Source organism: Scyliorhinus canicula, chromosome 9 (assembly GCF_902713615.1).
Source record: "Scyliorhinus canicula chromosome 9, sScyCan1.1, whole genome shotgun sequence".
Lineage (NCBI taxonomy): Eukaryota > Metazoa > Chordata > Chondrichthyes > Carcharhiniformes > Scyliorhinidae > Scyliorhinus > Scyliorhinus canicula.
The window spans coordinates 33,158,776-33,179,858 of NC_052154.1; the positions used below are offsets into that span (position 1 = coordinate 33,158,776).

The following is a 21,083-nucleotide window of genomic DNA, read 5'->3' on the forward strand; positions in this document are numbered from 1 at the left end:
TTCTTTTCTGCCTTCACAAGCTCCTCAAAATCAAGTGGCCAAGACCAAAAGGGCGACACGGTAGCACAGTGGTTAGCACTGTTGCTTCACAGTGCCAGCATCCTGGGTTCGATTCCTGGCATGGGTCACTGTCTCTGCAGAGACTGCACATTCTCCCTATCTCTGCATGGGTTTCCTCCAGGTGCCCTAGTTTCCTCCCACAAGTCCCAAAAGCCGTGCTTATTAGGTGAATTGGACATTCTGATTTCTCTCTCTGTGTACCTGAACAGGCGCGGGAGTGTGGCAACTAGGGTATTTTCACAGCAACTTCATTCCAGTGTTAATGTAAGCCTACTTGTGACACTAATAAAGACTATTATTAATATTAACCCAGGCACAGAGATCCGTGGGAGAACTGGCATGGTCAACATCTTCACAGCATTATGACAAAAATTGCTCTGATGGGCTGGACATATATAAGGATGCCTGATAATCATCTCCTTAAGCAAATCTTATACGATGAACTACAGAACTGAGCATGCTGCTTCAATACTAAAGAATGAACGACCACTCAGCATCAACATATTCATTGCATCTCAGTTTAGGCTTTGCCTTGATCACACAGCTCCAGGCGATAGTTGAGATTGTTGGAGGCCAACCAGGGGTCATCGATGCAGGCATTCCTCAGGGAAGTGGCCTCCGTCCAATCATCTTCAACTGTTTCACCATAATCTTGGCTCCATTATGAGGCAGAAGCGTGAATGCTTGCTGATGACTGCAGCGTTTCTTAGCATTCACAAACCTCATACTAATGCAGTCTATACCCATGTGCAGAAACACTGGGCAACACTCAGCTTGAGCTGATAAGTTGCAAGTTCCAGACAATGACCATCTCCAACAAGAGAGAATCTACCTCTTTTTGACATTCAAAAGCAATACCATTGCTGAATTCATCAATATCCTGAGGGTTACTACCATTGACCAGAAACTTAACTGGACCAGCCATATAAATGCTGTGGCTGCAAGAGGCCAGATGCTGGGAATCCTTTGGTAAGTGACTCACTTCCTGACTCCCAAAGCCTGTCCACGAACTACACGTCAGAATTGTGATAGAATACACTACTTATCTGAATGAATGCAGTTCTAATAACAGCCAAGAAGCTCAACACCAATCAGGACAAAGCTTCATGTGTGATCCAGCCAACACCGTAAATATTCATTCTCTCCCCCATAGGTGCAAAAGAGCAGCAGTGTACCATATAGAAGATACACTTAAGTAACTCACTAAAGATCCTTTGACAGCACTTCCAAACCCCTGATCTTTACCCCCAAGGAGGACAACAGCTGGTGCATGCAATTTCTCCTCCAAACCACACACTACCCTGACTTGGAACTGCATCACCCGTTTCTTCACGGTCACTGGCTCAAAAACCTGAAATTTCACTTTTGTACAACACTGGGCATATATACCACATGAAATACAGTGGTTCAAAAGGCTCACCACAACCTTCTCAGCGGTAATTAAGGGTGGGCAATAAATGGTGGCCTTGCCAGTAACATTCACATTCCATGAATTAATAAAATACTCAAAAAGCAAGCATGGCTATATGGGCAGTTTAGGAGCAAACAATATGGTTTACAGAATGGTGGCAATTAATTGACCACTATGAACCAATCAGCAAAAATTCCAAATCCTCCATCGCCTCCTCATCCTGGCTCTTCCCAGTCTTGTTTTACCATGAGACAATACTGATAATTAACAAGCTGAGGTTGATTTAGCATTATCTGACAGAAATAAAACAGGACAGTACAGATATCTCAAATATATGAGCAGTTTGATAAAAAATCTGGGACTACCAATTTAAGATTAATGTCTGAAATAGCAGGCAAGGTGGACTTCATGAGAACTAAGTAATGAAGATAACTCTGAAGTTGACAGCTTCTATTAATAGGATCACGGACAGAAATTTGTTGTCTTTACTGGAATAATAACGCAGGAGGAAAATTGAGAGTCTATGTAAAAGAATGACTAGAAACCTGTGGCATTATGTAATTTGAATCTGTATGGAAAACAGGATTTAATGCTCTGGAAATTTCATTTTTCCCCAAGTCCTTTCCATGTACAAATTTTGATCAGTTTACCTAAAAATCGAGGTGCACTACATGGAATCTCCCAATGGCAGCAGCAGTAGTCTGCCATTCACATACAAAAAAAAACTTAAACCTTAGCACACAATCAATGCAGATTGGAATTATCCTTAAATGAATTTTAACAATTCTATCAAGTAACATGCAGGAAAGAAAATTGATTGGTTTAGAGGAATGTAATTTACCCGCTCAATGCTATGTTGAAGGCGCAGTTTCCCACGCACTGCTTCCTGATGCCTGAAAAGTTCCTTCAGTGGCTCACATAAAGATGGAGGTGGTGCAATCTATGAAATTGAAACGGTTCGATTATTTAAAATTGAGTTATTTTAACTGATATTTTTTCAAAGGCTGTCAACAAATATTACCAAATGCCCTCAAATATTGTTTTACCCGCAATGACACCTACCATCGTTTTTTTTAAAACTTGTTTACAGCATGTGGGCATTGCTCGCTAGGCCAACATTTATTGTCCATCGCTAATTACCCATAACACAGTGGTGGTGAGTTGCTTTTTTGAACCGCTGCAGTCCCTGAGGTACAACCACAATATTCTTTGGGGAGTGGGGGGGGACTTCCAGGACTTTGACCCAGCAATTCTGGAGGTCCAATTGTAGTCATAAGTGCACATCCCCACTTCTGACCTTGTTGGAGATGGTCATTGCCTGACACTCGTGCAATGTGAATGTTACTTGCCACTTTTCAGCCCAAGCCTGAACATTTCCAAGTCAAGATGGTGAGTGACATGTGGGGGGGAACCTCCAGGTGGCGGTGAACCCAGATATCTGCTGCCCATGTCCTTCCAGGTGGCAGTGGTCGTGGGTTTGGAAGATGCTGCCGAAGAAACATTGGTGAATTCCTGCAGTGCATCTTTAGATGGTACACACTGCTGTGACTGTTCGCAGGCGGTGGAAGGATTGAATGTTTGTGGAAAGGGTGCCAATCAAGCAGGCTGCTTTGTCCTGGGTGGTGTTGAGCTTCTTGTGTTGTTGAAATTGCACTCATCCAGACAAGGGGAGAGTATTCCATATACACTCCTCACCTACGCATAGTAGACGTTGGCCATGATGTGGAGATGTCGCCGTTGGTCTGGGTTGGGCACAGTAAGAAGTCTTACAACACTAGGTTAAAGTCCATTTTGTTTATTTGGAATTACGAACTTTCGGAGAGTAGCTCCTTCATCGGGTGAGTGAAGAGGTAGGTTTCACAAATACATGGTGTGTTTGTGCAACCTACCTCTTCACTCACCTAGATAATGGTTGCAGCCTTTGGGGAGTCAGGAGATGGGATACAGGATTCCTAACCTTTGACATGCTCTGGTAGCCACAGTATTGATATGCTTAATCCAGTTCAGCTTCTAGTCAATGGTGACCCCAGCACGTTGAAAGTGGGGGATTCAGCAATGGCAATGCCATTGAATGCCATGGGGCGATGGTTAGATCCTCTCTTGGTGGAGATGGTCATTGACCAGAGCTGCCAACCTTTTTCAACAGAAATCAGTTTTCCAGCTATCGAAAATCAGTATTTTGGCAGTAAAATCAGTATTTTTATTTCAAAGAAAAAATGCCCACCCAGCTGGTATGGCTTTATTGCACAAATCGAAAACATAAATGGAAAATGCAAATCGCATACTTTTACATACATTACAAGTGGGTATTTTCAAATTAAGTTTCAAACATTCAGTAAATCCAAGAATAAAACTGAAAACATTCACCGTTTTACATGAAGTTCAAAATTGTCCTTGCAACAGCTCAATTCAACCTGATTAATGTTGCTCTTTCGCATTTGTCAAACTGTCTTTCAATCACCTGTTTTCATGTGAAATAGTCCTTCAAACTGCACTGCATCTTAATTTCAGTGTTTACCTCAGGCGTTCTTAGGATGTATATGTAGCGCTTAACAAGCAGTTTTGCACTGAATGGAATTTTGGCTTGAGAGTAGATTTTCTGGGTTAGGAAGTCAAAAGTAACTTGGTTCCTAAACAGGCCTTCAACTCACTGAAGTTTTTCCTGACCAGACTGAAGATTTGTTCATCTTTGGCATTACCAAACGCGATTGACAAGACTTTCAGGAGTTTTGGAAGATGATGATACGTCAGCTCACCGGTTGATTTTCCCTCAGCTGGGAGACAGCCATCTAAACTTTGTCTGATCGTTTGTCTAATGCAATACCTGCCAACGTGTGAACCTTGAATTGAGCAATTCCCATTTCTAAATCATGCAGAACATGGAATTGCTTTGCAAGGCAATAAACAGATGTAAAGTTTGCATCCATCCTCCCCCTTGGATTTTCCACTCTTGCATGTAGCAGCATTTCGTCCTGAAGGGGAAATTTGGCGGAGACAGAGTTACACATTGCACCATAGTCCTTTCGTAAGTTATTTCTATCTTGCGAGGCGAGGTGACCCGCCTTGAGAAACTGCCTGGTTTGTTTCCCAATGATGAGGTCTTCATCGGACTTCTGATTGCTGTTGTCCTTGCAGCTAGCAGGCAATGTAACACTGGCAATTGCAGCAGGTTTCACAAAGCGAAGTGACAAGTCCTCAAGAAAGTCATGCAACTTCTGATGTAGAATCTGTATCTTCAGAGCTTCTTCTTGGAGCTCTGTGAACACAGGAAGTATATATATTTTTTTTAATTTAGAGTATCCAATTCATTTTTCGAATTCAGGGGCAATTTTAGCATTATCAATCCACCTACACCACTGTTAGGGGTGGAAATATTCACACAAAGGCCTGAGTATAAGTTTTTTAAAAAGCAGTTTATTATGTCAGAATTCTGGGAGACAGGGTCTGAGATTCTGCAGCCTTTGACAGCACCTTATCTCACTTGAGCTAAGGCTCACATGGGTTAATGTACAGATTCAAGGGGTGGAATTAGTTGTATTCTCATTTACATACAATCAATCAACTATATTCGCGTCACACTTATTACATGCGTCAATTTTCCTAGCATCCAGTTATCTCATATATGGTTAAAGTGGGTGTTGTCTTACCCGCCCCTAACTTCATACAAAAGTCATTCATAACTAACATGACGACGTGTCCTGTCTACAGCTGTAGACCTTGAGCTTTATCAAGGATACATTGCATGTCTTGTTCTGTGAAGCTATTATCAGCGGCTCTTGGGATACTCCCGATACATACCCATGGTTGGGTTTCATGAGACAGTTTACAGGGAATGTGGCCTGTTCAGCCATTTTGTGTCTTTAATATCACAAAATAGCCAACAGCCATTTTGAGTCTTTTCTGATATTAACAGCATTGTGTATACACTCTCTATTTCTACAAATTGCCTCTTCTAAACAGGCATCTAAGCCAATGAGTACTTTTTGTTTCATCAGAACCATTCAAAAGTAATATAGGAGCACAAATGTAGTTACAGGGCCACCTAAAATTTATATCATAGTCCAGTATCACAAAATGCCCTCCAATACTACATACCTTTGTGTTATGGGGGCGAAACCCACAAACACGGGGAGAATGTGCAAACTCCACACGGACAGTGACCCAGAGCCGGGATCGAACCTGGGACCTCAGCGCCGTGAGGCAGCAATGCTAACCACTGCGCCACCGTGCTGCCCTACAGGAAGTATATATTAAAGAAAGACACAATACAGCTTGTTTCTATCACAAAGCTTTGCATAAATCCCAGCAGCTTTGCCTTGAGATGACTGTACTATTGTATTAGCAACAAGGTTGCGAGTTGTGGGAGGCTTCTTCTTGCTTCCAGCACTTGAACTGCTGCTTTTTCCATCTTTCTTATTATTGGCAGGCTTGCTACCATGCACAAGTATTTATGAAAAGATCCTGCACTGGTCATTTTGAGTCTCCCTCTTGCAGAGGCCTGTTTCTTGACAGCAGCTGAAAGCAGGCAACCACTCTTTGCTTTCACAACATGAATGCTGTTTTTGTTCCTGCAAACAATATTTTTGTTGTAGATGTGCTGCATGTAACACTACCTTGTGTGTGTGGAGGTTGAGCAGTCTCCTTGGTGATTGTCTCTGCTGCTGGAGGCTTGGTAGAAGTCTTTCCAGACGTGTCAACCTTCAGTCGCTTAGTGTCTCTCAAGCCTCTCTCAGATTGCTTCTTGGGAGAAACTCTTGCAACACAGACCATTGTTCCAGAAATCTGTCTAATGATCTTTCCAAGGACAACCATCTTGTGCAGACATGTTTCAGTATTCTGTTATTTTCTAGATTGAACAATATTTGCATTTCCATGAACTCTTTGTGGCGCTTGCTAGGCTTCTCGAAGTAGTGATAAACTGGTACAAGAAAGTCCACTGGAGAGAATGGCAATTGACTTGCCCCTTTCTCTGTAGCCAGATGAAGGAGGTGGCATGGCCATTCAAGAACTAAAAAATATCTGGCTTTTCTTTCTTCACAAAGGAAGCAACACCATTGTGTACTCCCATCATCACCGCATTGTCTGCAGAAAAGCATACCATGTTTCTCCAAGGAATATTGTTTTCCATATGAACATTGTCCAGAAGTTGGAAAATGTTTTTGCCACTTGATCTCTCTATTGCTGTCTCTATTTCAAGTACCACACTGATCACCCTGTTCAATCTGCATCAAAGAACCGAACAATGACAGGATAGAGTTGTTCCTCCGCACCACGGTCAGAACTCCCATCGGTTCATATGGAGAACACTGTTTTCCTGATCTTCAAGGATGTTACCTTTTGTCTCTTGGCCTTGAGTCTTGGCAATTGCTGTTGCGTGAAGAAAACTTAGAAGCAATTAAATGATCCGGAAACATCACTTTCAAAAGATCAGTCAAATGATCAGCAGGAAAAAACGCCACATTGTGCTCAATCAGGAAATGTGTCAAACTTTCTGCTTTTATGACTGTGTAGGCTTTCTGCTGCATGAAAGGTTTGATGTTGCGGGTGCTTTTCAAAACTTGCGCCATAGCATGTTACTTGGATCGCACATGTGCCTGTACGTAATTTCTTCCTCCGTGAGCGATGCTGAAGTCCGATAAGATGTTACATCGTGCAGTGTATTCATCCTTTCTCGATTGTACAATACAAGACCATCTTAAAGTATAGTCCTTCTTGAAAGTCTGTTTCCTAGATTTAGTACCACATAACTAAGTCTTGATCGCTACTCAACATTTCCATGGGTTTTTCTTCCAACTTGACTATGCCGTCAGTACAAGAGACTAACAGGCTTGAACTGAGGCCTACTGGTAACTCCTTTACAAACAGCCCTGCTGGGGTTAGCTTCCTTCCCACTTGACTAAATCAAAACAGAAACAGCAGGAAATGGTAGATAATGAAAGGCACGAGAAAATGTATTCTGTAATACTGTAGACAGAACAATGCAGGAGAGTTTAAGTTACCCATTTAAATGTTTTAAAATGATTACGGATGGATTGCTGATTCCCAGAGAGCACGATAGAACCAACGGCTACCTCCCTAACAACTTCCAAACATTTTAAAATTGCACCACATCATACCATACAATTTCCAATGTTGTACCAGCCTTCGATGATGTAGATGATCTACACTTGTAATTGTGCAGTCAACTCTCAATGTGGTTTTTTTTTATCCCGATAAAAGGTTGTACTAGCACCTCAATGTGAGACTGCAGAAAGGAACACACGCTTGCTCTGTATAGTGCGCAGGGCCCTCCGTCTTTCAGCAGCAGCGTTTGCCAAGGAAACCAGCCGCTTCAGCGAGCACCGAATAGTGAAATGCTCTGGGAGGAATGCGTTTGCATGTCAATCAGCTCCTCTTTGCATCTACCACCCCGCCCCCAAAAGCCAGCCAGTCTTTTACAAGGAGCTCCCTCTTAATATTTTCTTCTTTTCCCCCGCCTACAAAATAAAAACTGCCCGCGTTTGAATTACTCTCCTTCAGTGCAGTTTGTGGGATGCAGTGGATCTGTATTTCAACACGAGAAATCGTATTGCTGTATTCAAGCAGCTTTTCCATATGAAATACTAGTTGGCAGTGGATTTTCCGTATTAAAAACTAGTTGGTAGCACTGATTGACTGACATTTGTATGACGTAAATGTAACTTGCCACTGGTCAGCCCAAGCCTGAATATGGTCCAGGTTTTGCTATATTTTGATATGGGATGTTTCAACATCTGAGTTGTTGAGAACAGGGAACATTGTCCAGTCATCTGCAAACATCCCCACTTCTGACCTTACAATGGAAGGAAAATCATTGAATAAGCAGCTAAAAATGCTTGGGCATCGGACACTACCCTGAGGAATTCCTACAGTGATGTCTTGGAACTGAGAAGATTGACCTCCAATCTTCCTTTGCGCTATGTACAACTCCAACCAGTGGAGGATTTCCCCCATGATTTCCATTGACTCAATTTTGATAGGGCTCCTTGATGCCATACTCGGTTAAATGCTGCCTTGATGCCAAGGGCAGTCGCACTCACCTCTGGAGTTCAGCTCTTTTGTCTATGTTTGAACGGAGGCTGTAAATTAGGTCAGGAGCTGGGTGACCCTGGTGAACCTAAACTGAGCATCGGTGAGCAGGTTATTCTTGAGTAAGTGCCACTTGATTGTACTGTTAAGATTCTTCCCATCACTTTAATGATGATCCAGAGTAGACTGATGGGTTAGTAATTGGCTGGGTTTAATTTGTCCAGTTTCATGTGGTTGTACCCGAGCAATTTTCCACATTGCTGGGTAGATGCCAGTGTTGTATCTGTACTGGAACAGTTTGGCTAGGGATGCGGCAAGTTCTCGAGCACAAGTCTTCAGAACTATTGTCAGAATATTGTCAGAGCCCACAGCCTTTGTAACATGCAGTGCCTTGAGCCATTTTTTGCTATCACTTGGAGTGAATCAAATTGGCAGTACAGTGGCAACTGTGTTGCTGGGGACATCCAGAGGTAGAGATGGATTGTCCACTCATTACGTCTGGCTGAAGATGGTTGCATGTGCTTCAATCTTACCATTTGTGCTGGGTTCCTCCATCATTGAGGATAGGGATCTTGGTGGAGCCTCCTCCTCCAGTGAATTAATTAATTCTCCACCATCATTCACAGTTGGATGTGATTGAGATATAGCAGATGATGAGGGATTAGATAGGGTAGATAGGAAGAAACATTTCCCTTTAATAGACGGATCCATAACCAGGGGTCATAGATTTAAGGTAAGGGGCAAGAGATATACGATAGATTTTAGGAAAAGCCGTTTCACCCATCTGGAACTCACTGACTGAAACGGTGGTGGTGACGGGAACCCTTGCAACATTTAAGAAGCGTTCAGTAAGCACTTGAAATGCCATGGCATGCAAGGCTACAAACCAAGTGCTGGAAAATGGGATTCGGATAGGTGCTTGATGTTCAGCGTGGACATGATGGGCCTCTTTCTGTGCTATAAAATTCTACAACCCTGTTACATGGTGCTTATACTGTTGGGTACGCAAGTAGTCCAGAGTTGTAGCTTCACTCACTTTTTGGTACGCCTGGTGTTGCTCTGGCATGCCCTGGCAACCAGGGTTGATTCCTGGCTCAGTGACAATGGTAGAGTGGGGGATATGTCAGGCCATTTGGTTCCCGACTGTGCTTCGGTATAATTCTGCTGCTGCTGGTGACCCACAGCACCTTACAAATGCGCAGTATTGAGTTGCTAGGTATGTTCAAAGTCTATCTCATTTAGCACGGTGGTAGTACCACACAACACAATGGAGGGTACACTCACTGTGAAGTTGGGACTTTGTTTCTACATGGACTGTGTGGTCACACCTATCAATGTTATCATGGACAGATACATGTGCAGCAGGGAGGTTAGTGAGAATGAGGTTTAGTATGTTTTTCACTGTTGTTGGCTCTCACCACCTACCACAGTCCAAATCTAATAGCAATGTCCTTTAGGACCTGGCTAGCTCGGTCTATGGGGGTACTACCACTCTTGAAGTCCTCCAACCAGAGTACATTCTGTGCCCAAAGTACTTTCTCCAAGTGGTGAACATCATGTGTAGTAATTCACGAGCCAAAGGGGGATGGTATATGGTAATCAGCAAGTTTGTCCTGGTGCCATGAGACTTGGTGATGGTGTCCACAACCAATGTTCAGGACTCCCAGGGCAATTCCCTCCCAACTGTACAACAGTGTGCCGCTGGTGGGGCAAGACATACGCAGGATTGGTGATGGATACGGTATAATCCATGAGCGTCTGGCTGTTGCTTCACTAGTCTGAGAGGCAGCTCTCCTAATATTGGCATAAGCCCCTACATGTTAGTGAGGAGAACTTTGCAGGATCAACAAGGCTGGGTTTACCGTTGTCGTTTCCAGTGCCAAGGTCCATGCTGGGTGGTCAGTCAGGTTTCAGTCTTGTTTTCTTTGAAGCTGTTAAAGACAACTGTGTGGCATGCTAGGCATTCAAGACCACATTGAGGGCATTCAAGAATCAACCACATTGCTGGGGGCCTGAAGTCATGTGTATGCCAGACGAGGCAAAGAAGGTAGATTTCCTTCCCGAAACAATATTAATGAACCTGTTGGGTTTTACAACAATTGGCAATGGTTTCATGATCATTAGATTCCAGATGCATTATTCAGTTTAAATTCCATTATCTGCTATGGTGAGATTTAAACCTGCACTCCCAGAGGATTACCCAAGGTCTCTGAATTACTAGTCTAGTGACAATGCCGCTATGCCACCGCCTCCCCAATACAAAACATAATAAAAATGGAAAAGGTTATGAATAGAATAGAATAGTACAGCACAGAACAGGCCCTTCGGCCCTCGATGTTGTGCCGAGCAATGATCACCCTACTTAAACCCACGTAACCCGTATACCCGTAAACCAACAATCCCCCCATTAACCTTACACTACGGGCAATTTAGCATGGCCAATCCACCTAACCCGCACATCTTTGGACTGTGGGAGGAAACCGGAGCACCCGGAGGAAACCCACGCACACACGGGGAGGACGTGCAGACTCCACACAGACAGTGACCCAGCCGGGAATCGAACCTGGGACCCTGGAGCTGTGAAGCATTGATGCTAACCACCATGCTACCGTGAGGCCCCCTAGGTTGATGATAGTCACTCATGTTTGTTACTCACTTGACATAAAAGTCCTTTGTTAACATAAGTTAGTTCACTGCTAGAATATTTAAAAGCCAATGCCTAGGTTTCCTGCGTAGTTTGTAATATGTAGTTTGTAATAAGATGTTATATATGGAAAAATGATACCAGACAAGGTAATAACCAAAATTAACTTAAGTTTTAGATAATATATTCAATAAAACAAATCACTGTTATTGATAGATGTTGTTAAGAACTAGATTTATAACTTCCACACAAAATGTCATTGGATAAGACTGTGATAATTGAGAACTGTGATGCCCTCCAACCTAGAATGGCTCATTGATATTCATAAGTTGGCTAACACAGACATTAATTATTCAGGCAAGCTACTAGCCGCCCATGGAACAGTACCCCAGCATGAGTAGGAAGGAAAATAATTGGAGAGAAAATACTTTAAGAACAGATTGAGGTTTCCACTTACCACTGGGATATGGAGTTTGCTGAGTGGCTTTCCATCCAGCAAATAGGAACCGGTATATGTGACATATTCAGCATAGCATTGAGGTGCTTGCGGTATAATACAGCACAGAATTTTACGCTTTTCTTCAATCTTTTTACGAATTTGAAGGTACTCAAAGTAGGGGTTTGAACGGTCACTATGATATGGTTCAATCTCATCTAATTTAATTGCATCAACAATAGCAGCCAACGTTTGTTGGATTATTTCTCGAGTTTGCTGGGCTGAGGGATTGAGAATCATCGGTTGATGATTTGTACGCGAGATTTTTCTCTTGCGTGGATGCTGTGCCTGTGCATCATCCTCGTCCACGACTCGCCCTTTTGCTTTTCCTAATTGAGCTGGAACAGTATCCTTCTCCAAAGGTGAAGCATTGTTTTGCTTGCTTTGATTAGCCAACATTTGTGCTCGGTTCCTTGTGATTCGTTGAGGAATCTCTTCTGCTTTGGTTGGCTTTGCTACCTCAATTACTGGTTTGACTGTTGCCTCTGTAGCTTCAGGGTCGTTGGAAATGGTGCCATTTGCCAAACAACTGGGGGCAACATCCACACTTTTATCTTCAAATTCTGTATCTGATTCAGTAGGTTGCACTGAAAGCAGCTGAATATTAGTTTCTCCATTATCTTCAGCTTTTACTGGGGATTGTTTTGCTGTTACGTTACTGACGCAATCCTCAATTTTATCCTCTATTTGTGTCGGCTCCATCTTTAGAATCTCACTCATAGCTTCATGTTCTTCTCCTGATGATGCACAAGGATTATCTATAACTTCAGTGTGAGCATTCATGGCTGCAGAATCATTAGTGTCATGTATCTTCGCAATTTCTCCTGTTTCGGGTGTTGGCATTTCAATGACTGGGTCTTCTTTGTCTTGTAATGGCAGCACTGGAAGTGAAAATGGCCCCAGATCAAGATCATCTATAGAATTTGGAAAAGGATCATTCCATAAAGGTTCTTCCTGGTCTTCAGAAATAATATTCTGCTGTAGCGGAGCACATTTTTCTGATTTTATTGGTTCCTGCTGGTTTTCCGCAGCTAGGTTTTGCGTTTCTGGGGGCACATTATTAGAGCATTTATCAGGAAGTGGCTCGCTGGAATCAAATGGTGAATGTGTTCTAACTGGAGAGATATAATGGATAGCATCGTCTAAAGCTGCTGACTCTTCCCTTTGGTCCACTCTTGCCATATCACCTCTGTCTCTCTCTTGCACCAAGTCAAGGGTTGACATTGGGCACTGGACAGGGGAGCCAGAGTCAGGAAAAGGGGAGGAAATAGAGGAAACAAATGGCATCACTGCAGTATGCATGGTTTCTGATGGACAAAGGGGCTTGGAAGGTTCACAAAGAGATATTGGAGGTGGCTTCAGCTGCAACTCGGAACACATTGACCAATTCACTGAATTCTCCAAAGAATTATCCATGGGGCTCAAACTTTGTTGTTCACCTGGTCTGTGTGGAGAAGATGGAAAGCTTAGTTTATTTTGGACTGAATCATGAGCAGCAAATGGGTCTCCAGATGTATGCAGAAGACTGGTATTTAAAGCTGAATTAGGTGAAGTCAAAGGAATATTTGGCTGCTGTTCCGAAGAATCTAATGGCAAACTAAAATCAGTAACTAAACTATCTAGAGACTGCTCCAGTGGATCAAATTTGTTCAATGGCAAAGATTTTGTCTGCAAATGATCAAGTACACTTTCAGGTGAAGGGTTAAGATTTTCAGCAAATGACTTGGCCATTCTAGAATGAGACTGTTCCAACTGTGGTGAGGAAATCTCGTACTCGGGTGAAACATATGATGGTGACAAGCCAGAGAACCCCTCAGGGTTCTCCTCTATTGGCTGAGGAACAGAAGCATCAAAATCTGCTGATGCTGGCACACTCTGTTGCCTGTAGAATTTCTCAGAATTAATGTTAAATTCTTCATCTAGTGGTCTCCTGGAATCCATCGACACTGATCGATAGAGGCCAGGAACAGTGCTAGTTGGATTCTCTTGAATGCTAGTGGAGACATTTATATATCTATCAAAAAAGGAAGGAGAGCAAGCATTCATGGATATTGTGGACATGGTCACTAAGCTCTGGGACTCTATTCCTTCAAACAGATCAGTAAAATCTTCATTCACACAGTTAGGTATATGGGGCACTGGCGACAAGTCCTCATAACTTGGACAAGAAACCATTGGAGTCAGTTTTGTTACGCCTGTGGGCCTATCTTGCTCAGATCTTGGGGAAGCAGACAAATTCTCCTTCAGCCCAGGAGTACAGGAAATACAATCTTTCGGTTCGAGCCCAGAAGATGGCTGAACCTTTGTATCTGGTGACGTGATTTGACTTATTCCTGGATCTCTAGATTTTTTTTCTCTTTGTTGAGAGTCAATTAAACCTGCTTTCTTTGATGAGAGATCACAGTTCTTCCTACGTATTTCTTCTGAACTTCTGAATTTTTCCCTCAACTTGGGATCTCCTGAGCGGTGTCTCAGCTTCTCTTTCAGTTTCATTCTTTCTTTATGCCTTTTATGACGTTCTTCAATTTCTAGATCTTTTTGGCTCAGCATACGCTCAAAGCTGGTCATCATCAGGTCTCCATCAACTAAAAGCTTTTCCTTAGGCCTGCTGTCCTTACGGGAAACTTCTTTTGGCTGGGTCAATTTATCATTTTCATTCATTCTCATCTTAAAGGGTTCATTTTTGTCCTTTTCTGCTCCATCTTTGATTTTTTCCTTTTGCTTAATTTCACTATATTTGAAACTATCATCTTTTGTTTTTTCTTTATTCCCCCCTGACTCTCTAACTATTGAGAGAGAGTCCTTTCTGTGTTCTTCCTTTGAATGTTTGAAGACCACTGTCAATTCTCCATGTTTTTCTTTATGCTTTTCTTTGTCATCTTTTGATTTGTCTTTATTCTTGTCTTTCTTCTTTTTGTCTTTATCCCTCTCCTTGATGCCGATGAAAGTATTTGGAACTTTTTCTGTTTTTTTAGACAATTCCTTTTCAGGCTCGCTCTTATCTTTCTTCTCACTTAAGAAAGCATCCCCACCTCTGTCCAGCACATCTTCTTTCTCAACTTTCATAAAATGACTTATAAAATCACAATCCAATATCAAGGTTTCTCGGTCAAATGGTGGACCTTCTCTTTTGCCAGTAGCTTCTTTGAATTCCTCTGATTTATCCCGTTTCTCTCTCTTTATTTTATCTTTCTCTTGATTTTTTTTGGACAATGATGAAGACGATGAATGTCTGTTTCTCTCCTTTTCTTTAATTTTTTCATGTGAGCACAAAATAGAAAGAGAATCCTTTAATTTTTCATCTCCAATATCTTGACCAACATTCAAAACATCATTTAAACCACACATTGTGGAATCATGTGCTCTTTCTGTAAAGCTGTCTGATGAAATTTCACTGTTCTTGTCATTGGAATCCTCTTTCAATTCATTGAAAGTTGTATCTTGCTGCTTTTCTGGGTATTTCTTTTCCTCTTCTATATTATTTCCTTTTGAGAGCTTTCTTTCTTTTAATAAAACATCTTTCTCAGTTTTCTCCTTGGCCTTAACTTTCAACTTTTCATCACTGGAGTATCGCTTTTCTGGAAGCTTTGATTTGACTTTTTTTTCCAGGCTTGAATCTGTTGACACTCTGTCCTTTCTTTCCTTTAATTTATCAACTAGTTCTTTGTCTTTTTTTTCTTTTTGTCGTTCTGACAAACCTTTTTCTCTCTTGTCTTTCCCACAGTCTGTTAATATTTTATCTTTTTTCTTATCTTTCAATTCTTTATCTTTCTGCTTCCCTGTTGAATGTTGTTTGTCAACTGAGTATTTTCGGTGTTTGTCAGGAGAAACCATCTCCTTTTCTGGCTTTATTGTTTCTTTTTCAAGCAGTGAGTCACTTCTGCATATCTCATTACTTCCAAGTTCACAATCGTCTACCTCATCACTACTTTCATCGGTGAAGATGTCATTTGCTATGCTGTGCCAACTCTTTTCTTTTCCTAGTTCAATGTCAGTTCCTTTTTGTTTATCTGATTTTTCTTTCTCCTTTCTTTCTGAAATATCTTTATCCTTTACTGTATGTTTTTCCATTACATTTTTCTCTCTCTTCTCTTTATTTAGTTCTGACGACATTTTCTTCTCCTTCTCTCGGCTGAAGAGATCTCTGTTCTTTTCCTTTTGTTCTCTTTTGTCTTTGCAACTACCAGACTCCCTGTGCAACTTTTCCTCATCAGTATCTTTGTCTTTTAAGAATTTATCAATCATGCTTTTCTCAATTTCTAATGCAACTTTCTCCTTCGACTTTTCTTTGAGTTTTTCAAGTTTTATTTTGTCCTTCTTTTCGGTTCCATCCTTTTTGTCCTTCTCTTTCCCCGAAAAATGCCTCTCCCTGGTTTCCAATGATCTTCCGATTGAATCACTTTCAGGCTTCTCTTTGAAGAAACATTCACTCCCAAACTCTCTTGAATCACCTTTGGAAGCATCTTCTGGTTTTCCTTTAAAGTTTTTCCTGTCTTTGTTGTATTCAGAAATGGTGTCTTTGCATTCATTAACACTTTCAAAGGCATCTTTATCTTTTCGATCCTTAATACTTTCAGTAGAATCTTTTCTTTTTTTATCTTTTTCCAGAGGACAGGCCTGTCCTGACTTATGTTTAGCAGATTGGTCCTTTCTTTTCTCTGCATTTTTATCTACATGATCTCGATCTTTTTTTCTCACGTTGTCTTTATCAAGGCGTTTTTCATTTATTTCTTGCTTCTCTTTTAATTTAGATATTTTTTTCTTTTCCTGACATTCTTCTTTCATAGTTTCAACAATCAGTTTCCCCACTGCACCATCTTTGTGTTCCTTAAAGTCTTTAATTGGAATACTCCAATTATCTTCCTCTTTTAAATCATAAAAAGAGGAATCAGAGGACAAATCTGAAAACCATTGATCTTCATGATCAGACGCACTAAACCTATCGTCATTGTCTACAAATTGACTCCTGGTTTTCAGATCCTCATAATCCGACTCCTCTTTGAGTGTCTTTTCTTTCTTCAGTTTTTCCTTGTCATTTTTAAGACTTCTATCTTTATCTGGTTTTGAATGTTTGTCACCTTTTGAACATTTGTCCTTTGCCTTTTTTTTCTTATCATCTTTATGGATTTTAAGTTTTTCTTCTTTAGAAGCTTTTTCTTTCTCTTTAATGGATTTCTCCTTATCAACTTTAGACATTTTGTCTTTTTCCTCTTTTACAGATTTGTAGTTATCTTTGGAGGAGTCTTTGAGTTTCTTTATTAACTTTTCTTCTTTAAATGCCTTCCCCATATCATCTTTAAGTAACCAGTCTTTTTCGTCAGATTTGACTTTTAAAAGCTTTTCTTCCTTTTTCAATTGTTCTCTGTCATGTCTAACTCCTTTTATTCTGTCAATTGAAAGGTTTTCATTTTCTGGACTTAATGATTTGTCTGCTTTTTGCTTAGACTCCTCCATATCTAAATTCTCAGCTTTTGAGCCTGCCAGAATATTCTGTGATCTCCCTTTCTCCTTGTCTTTAGTTTTGTGCTTGTGTTTCACTTTATGCTTTTTAACAACTTTGCCCTGCTTATCAAACTTTCGAACTATTCCATCAGTGTTCAAAATCTTTAAGATATCTTCTGTCATTTTCTTTTCCGTAACATCTCCATCGATGAGATTTTTCTTTTTATGGTCTTTTGTCTCTTTCACTTGTTTAATAGACTCTAAACTTGAATCTTCTGAAGCATAGTCGGATTCACTTGTGAATCGTGTTCTCACAGACTCTGACAAAGAGCTTACATCAGACCAGACTGGCGACATGTTTGATTTCCAACTATCAATTCGCCACGGTTTAGAGTGTTGTTCTGCAAGACTGGGAATCTGCTTTGATGACACAAAGCTCCCTTGAGAGGAAGAACAGGATGCAGATAATGAAGAGAACATTGCTGATTCTTTCAGGCTCATATAAGAGTCCTTTATACCAACTCCACTCTGTATACAACCTTTATCCTCCTCCTCACTTTCTGAGTCATCACTTTCTGTTGCAGATGAATTGAATTGGTTGCCATCCTTACCCGATCTGACTTCCTGGTTTTTCACTTCCTGTTTCCATTTTTTTTTCACTTTTGTTTTTTCCTTTGCTGCTTTTTTACGAGTGATTCTTTTTGTTTAGAACTTGCATTGGGCAGACTGGAGTGCACTGAAGGCCTGCTAAGAGGAGGAGAGAAGCGTATTACTCTATCCTCCTCATCTGAACTGTTGGTGTCGGATAAAATACGTCGTGGAGTTTTCTTTGGCGTTAGAAGAGAATTTTTAGAATAAGATTTTGTCTCTAATTTAGGAATAGAAATGCAATTGTTCGTTTTTACGTCCTTTCTATAATCCTTTTTCAGCAAATGCTTGTCGTCAACAGGTGGTATTCTATCTTCTTCATCATCCTCATCAAATTCATACTCATCCTTGACTGGTGTTGCTGTTTTAGATAACTCTTGTCGCTTGATTTTGGGCCTTAGGCCCTTCTCAAACTCAGAGTCTGTGTTGTTACCATCAATTGAACTAGAAGGCGCAACTGAGGGAACATCTTCATCTTCTGAAGTTTCTATGTGGCAATAAAAGACACATATTAATAAATATAAACACGTAAGCAAATAATTTTACAGCATCACTTTAAAAAGCTTTACACAAGAGCGATGCATAAACATAAAATTGTTTTGTACATTGGTCTTATGTTGATGTTTCCTCGTCCTTTGCACATCCATAACATGCCACATGCATGCTTATTTTCAGAGCAAAGATATTTGAGACAAATAATTTCAATAATTTTTAACTTTGAGGACAAATATAGGTTGTCTATCAATGGGTGCACAAAACTGTTATAATCAATAGTTAATTGTACTTTTGTGCAACTGAAAAAAATTCTGAATCTGTGCTACATCAAATATGGATACATTTTCTCCAAGGCCTTTTTATTAAAAAAGGTCCAAATCTATATAAAACTGGAATATGCCAATTTAGTCTCTAATGAAATTAACAATACTAGGTAAATTGCAAATCCCAGTACGAAGATGTTAATTTGCAATTTGAACTTTTGATAACAGAGCAGTTTGAGGTTGATTACAGAACCACAGGTACTATGAATTACAATCAAATGACAAATAAAATAGTTGTATTCATCATGCTAGTTTCACCTGTTGAGCTCTCATCAGTGGAGCTGCAGGAACCCTTTCCCAGTAACAGGTTCACCATGGTGGGGGAATTGGCTACTTTGAGTGGCGTCTCTCCTTTTCTGTTACTCTGGTGAGGATTTCCACCATATCTCAACAGCAACTTCACTACCTGTGAAAAATAAGTTAATAATCGAACAAATACTTGACTCCAAGAATGTATATATTTTCTGTTGGGAATTGATGGGTTGTAATTGCTCAAGTGAAAATAGAAGCCCATATCCCATTCTGTCTAATGATAATTATGTACTCCAAATTTTAAACATACGCATGGTTCAATAAAGTCATTATTGTGCACTTTGCTTTATGTTGAATTAAACAATGTGCATTAGAAAAGGTTGCGTTCAGAAATTCTAGTGCAATAAAGGTATGCAGTTTCTCTTGGAGAATATATGAAACCAACATTCTGATTGAAAATGTCAATCAAGCTTGACTTAAGACACAAACAGATGCATCAACCAATTGCTGCCACCTTTTTAGCATACAAGTTAAAAACATTTATCCACTGCCGTTTATGCTTTGCACATCAGTGTTGTGGCTCAAGTAGGACGAAAACTTGGGATCAAATGCCAACAATTCATTCAGGATAATATACTGAGTTGAGAATAATCTAGTGGCATTACAAACATTATCTGGTCTGAACCATCCTATCTCCAGTTTTTTTGCCAATTTTAAACTAGCTGACAAACATCCCCATAACTCCTCAAAATCACACATCAGAGATTTATAGTTCAAATACACATCAATACAGCTTGCATTGAAAAGTAGCAAACCTATTTTTAACTATAAAAATGTGGCTTCAAAGGCATCAAATCTAGTAACCCAGATCTTAGGTTCTTCGAAAAAAAATTCCATAGCTAGTTTGAAATTTGGGTCACATGCAGTTGAATACTTGCTGCAAACAAAGAAATACGATTTATTTTTCAGAGCCGAAGGTTAAATTAAGTACATGCTATCAAGTAAACGGTAATGTAACTCGCCGATACACGGAGTCCATATATCTTTTACAACAAAATCTATCCGTCTGGATATCATAATCAAGAACCTCTTGAAACTAATCACACACAAAGAGAACATTCTTGCAATGAAAACTGTATACGTTGGATATGAAACATTATTTTTAAAAACCATACAGATAGGTGACAGTGGTTCTGAAAGTTAAACAAGTTAGTTGAAGAGGGTCGGTTAGCAACAACTTGCAGCAAATACCAACCAGTAATATTCTGACATCAAGTGTGAAACAGTTTTTATTTTACTTATTCATGGGATATAGGTATTGCTGCAAATTCACTCCTTGTTGCCCATTCCTAATTGCCCTCAAAGTGAGTTGCCTTCTGGTGCTGCTATAGTCTATGCTGTGTTGGAACACCCATAATGATGTTTCATCAGGAGTTCCAGAAATTTGGCCCAGCGATGAAGAACAGTGATATGTTTTCAAGTTAGGATGGTGTACAACTTTGAGAGGAGCTTGCAAGTGGTGGGTGATTCCATATGCCTCTGCCAAAACTTTTCAAGGCAATTGAGGGCACAAGTTTGGAATATACAATTGAAGAAGCCTTGGCAAGTTGCTGTGGTGCCAATCAACTGCTCTCCTTTGTCTTTTTATAATTAATTGATGAGATGTGGGTGCCACTGGCCAGGCCAACATTTATTGCCCATCCTTGGATGGCATGGCCTTCTTGCTCGTTATTAGAACAGACAATACCATAGTAAACTGAGCTGAATTCATGAGGCCCTTTGAACCTGCTCAACCATTCAATGCAATAGTGTCTGATTCTCTATCTCAACACCATGCTCTCACGCTTTCCCCATATCCCAACACTTTTTAGAGTCCAGAAATCTATCGATTTCCTTCTCAATTAAAAAGGGGTCAGGGTTATGGGGAGAAGGCAGGAGAATGAGGATGAGAAACATATCAGCCATGATTGAACGATGGAGCAGACTCAATCTGCCGAATGGTCTAATTCCAGTCCTATGCCTTAAACATATATATTTTTTAATTTAGAGGACCCATCTATTTATTTTTCCAAGGGGCAATTTAGCGTGGCCAATCCATCTAACCTGCACATCTTTGGGTTGTAGGGGTGAAACCCAAGCAGACACGGGGAGAATGTGCAAACTCCACTCGGACAGTGACCCAGGGCCAGGATTCGAACCTGGGTCCTCAGTGCCATAGGCAGTAGTGCTAACCACTGTGCCACATGCCACCCTTTATGGTCTTAA

The 21,083-nt window shown here is 40.7% G+C and overlaps 1 protein-coding gene across 1 annotated transcript in view; it reads right to left on the minus strand.

Moving 5' to 3' along the window:
- Window positions 1–21,083, minus strand: part of ankrd11 (ankyrin repeat domain 11) — a 226,450-nt gene that overhangs the window by 21,515 nt on the left and 183,852 nt on the right. Inside the window, 4 exon segments of the mRNA XM_038806475.1 lie at window positions 2,313–2,411; window positions 11,620–17,792; window positions 17,795–18,235; window positions 18,825–18,972. Of these exon segments, the coding sequence (XP_038662403.1) occupies window positions 2,313–2,411; window positions 11,620–17,792; window positions 17,795–18,235; window positions 18,825–18,972 (6,861 nt within the window).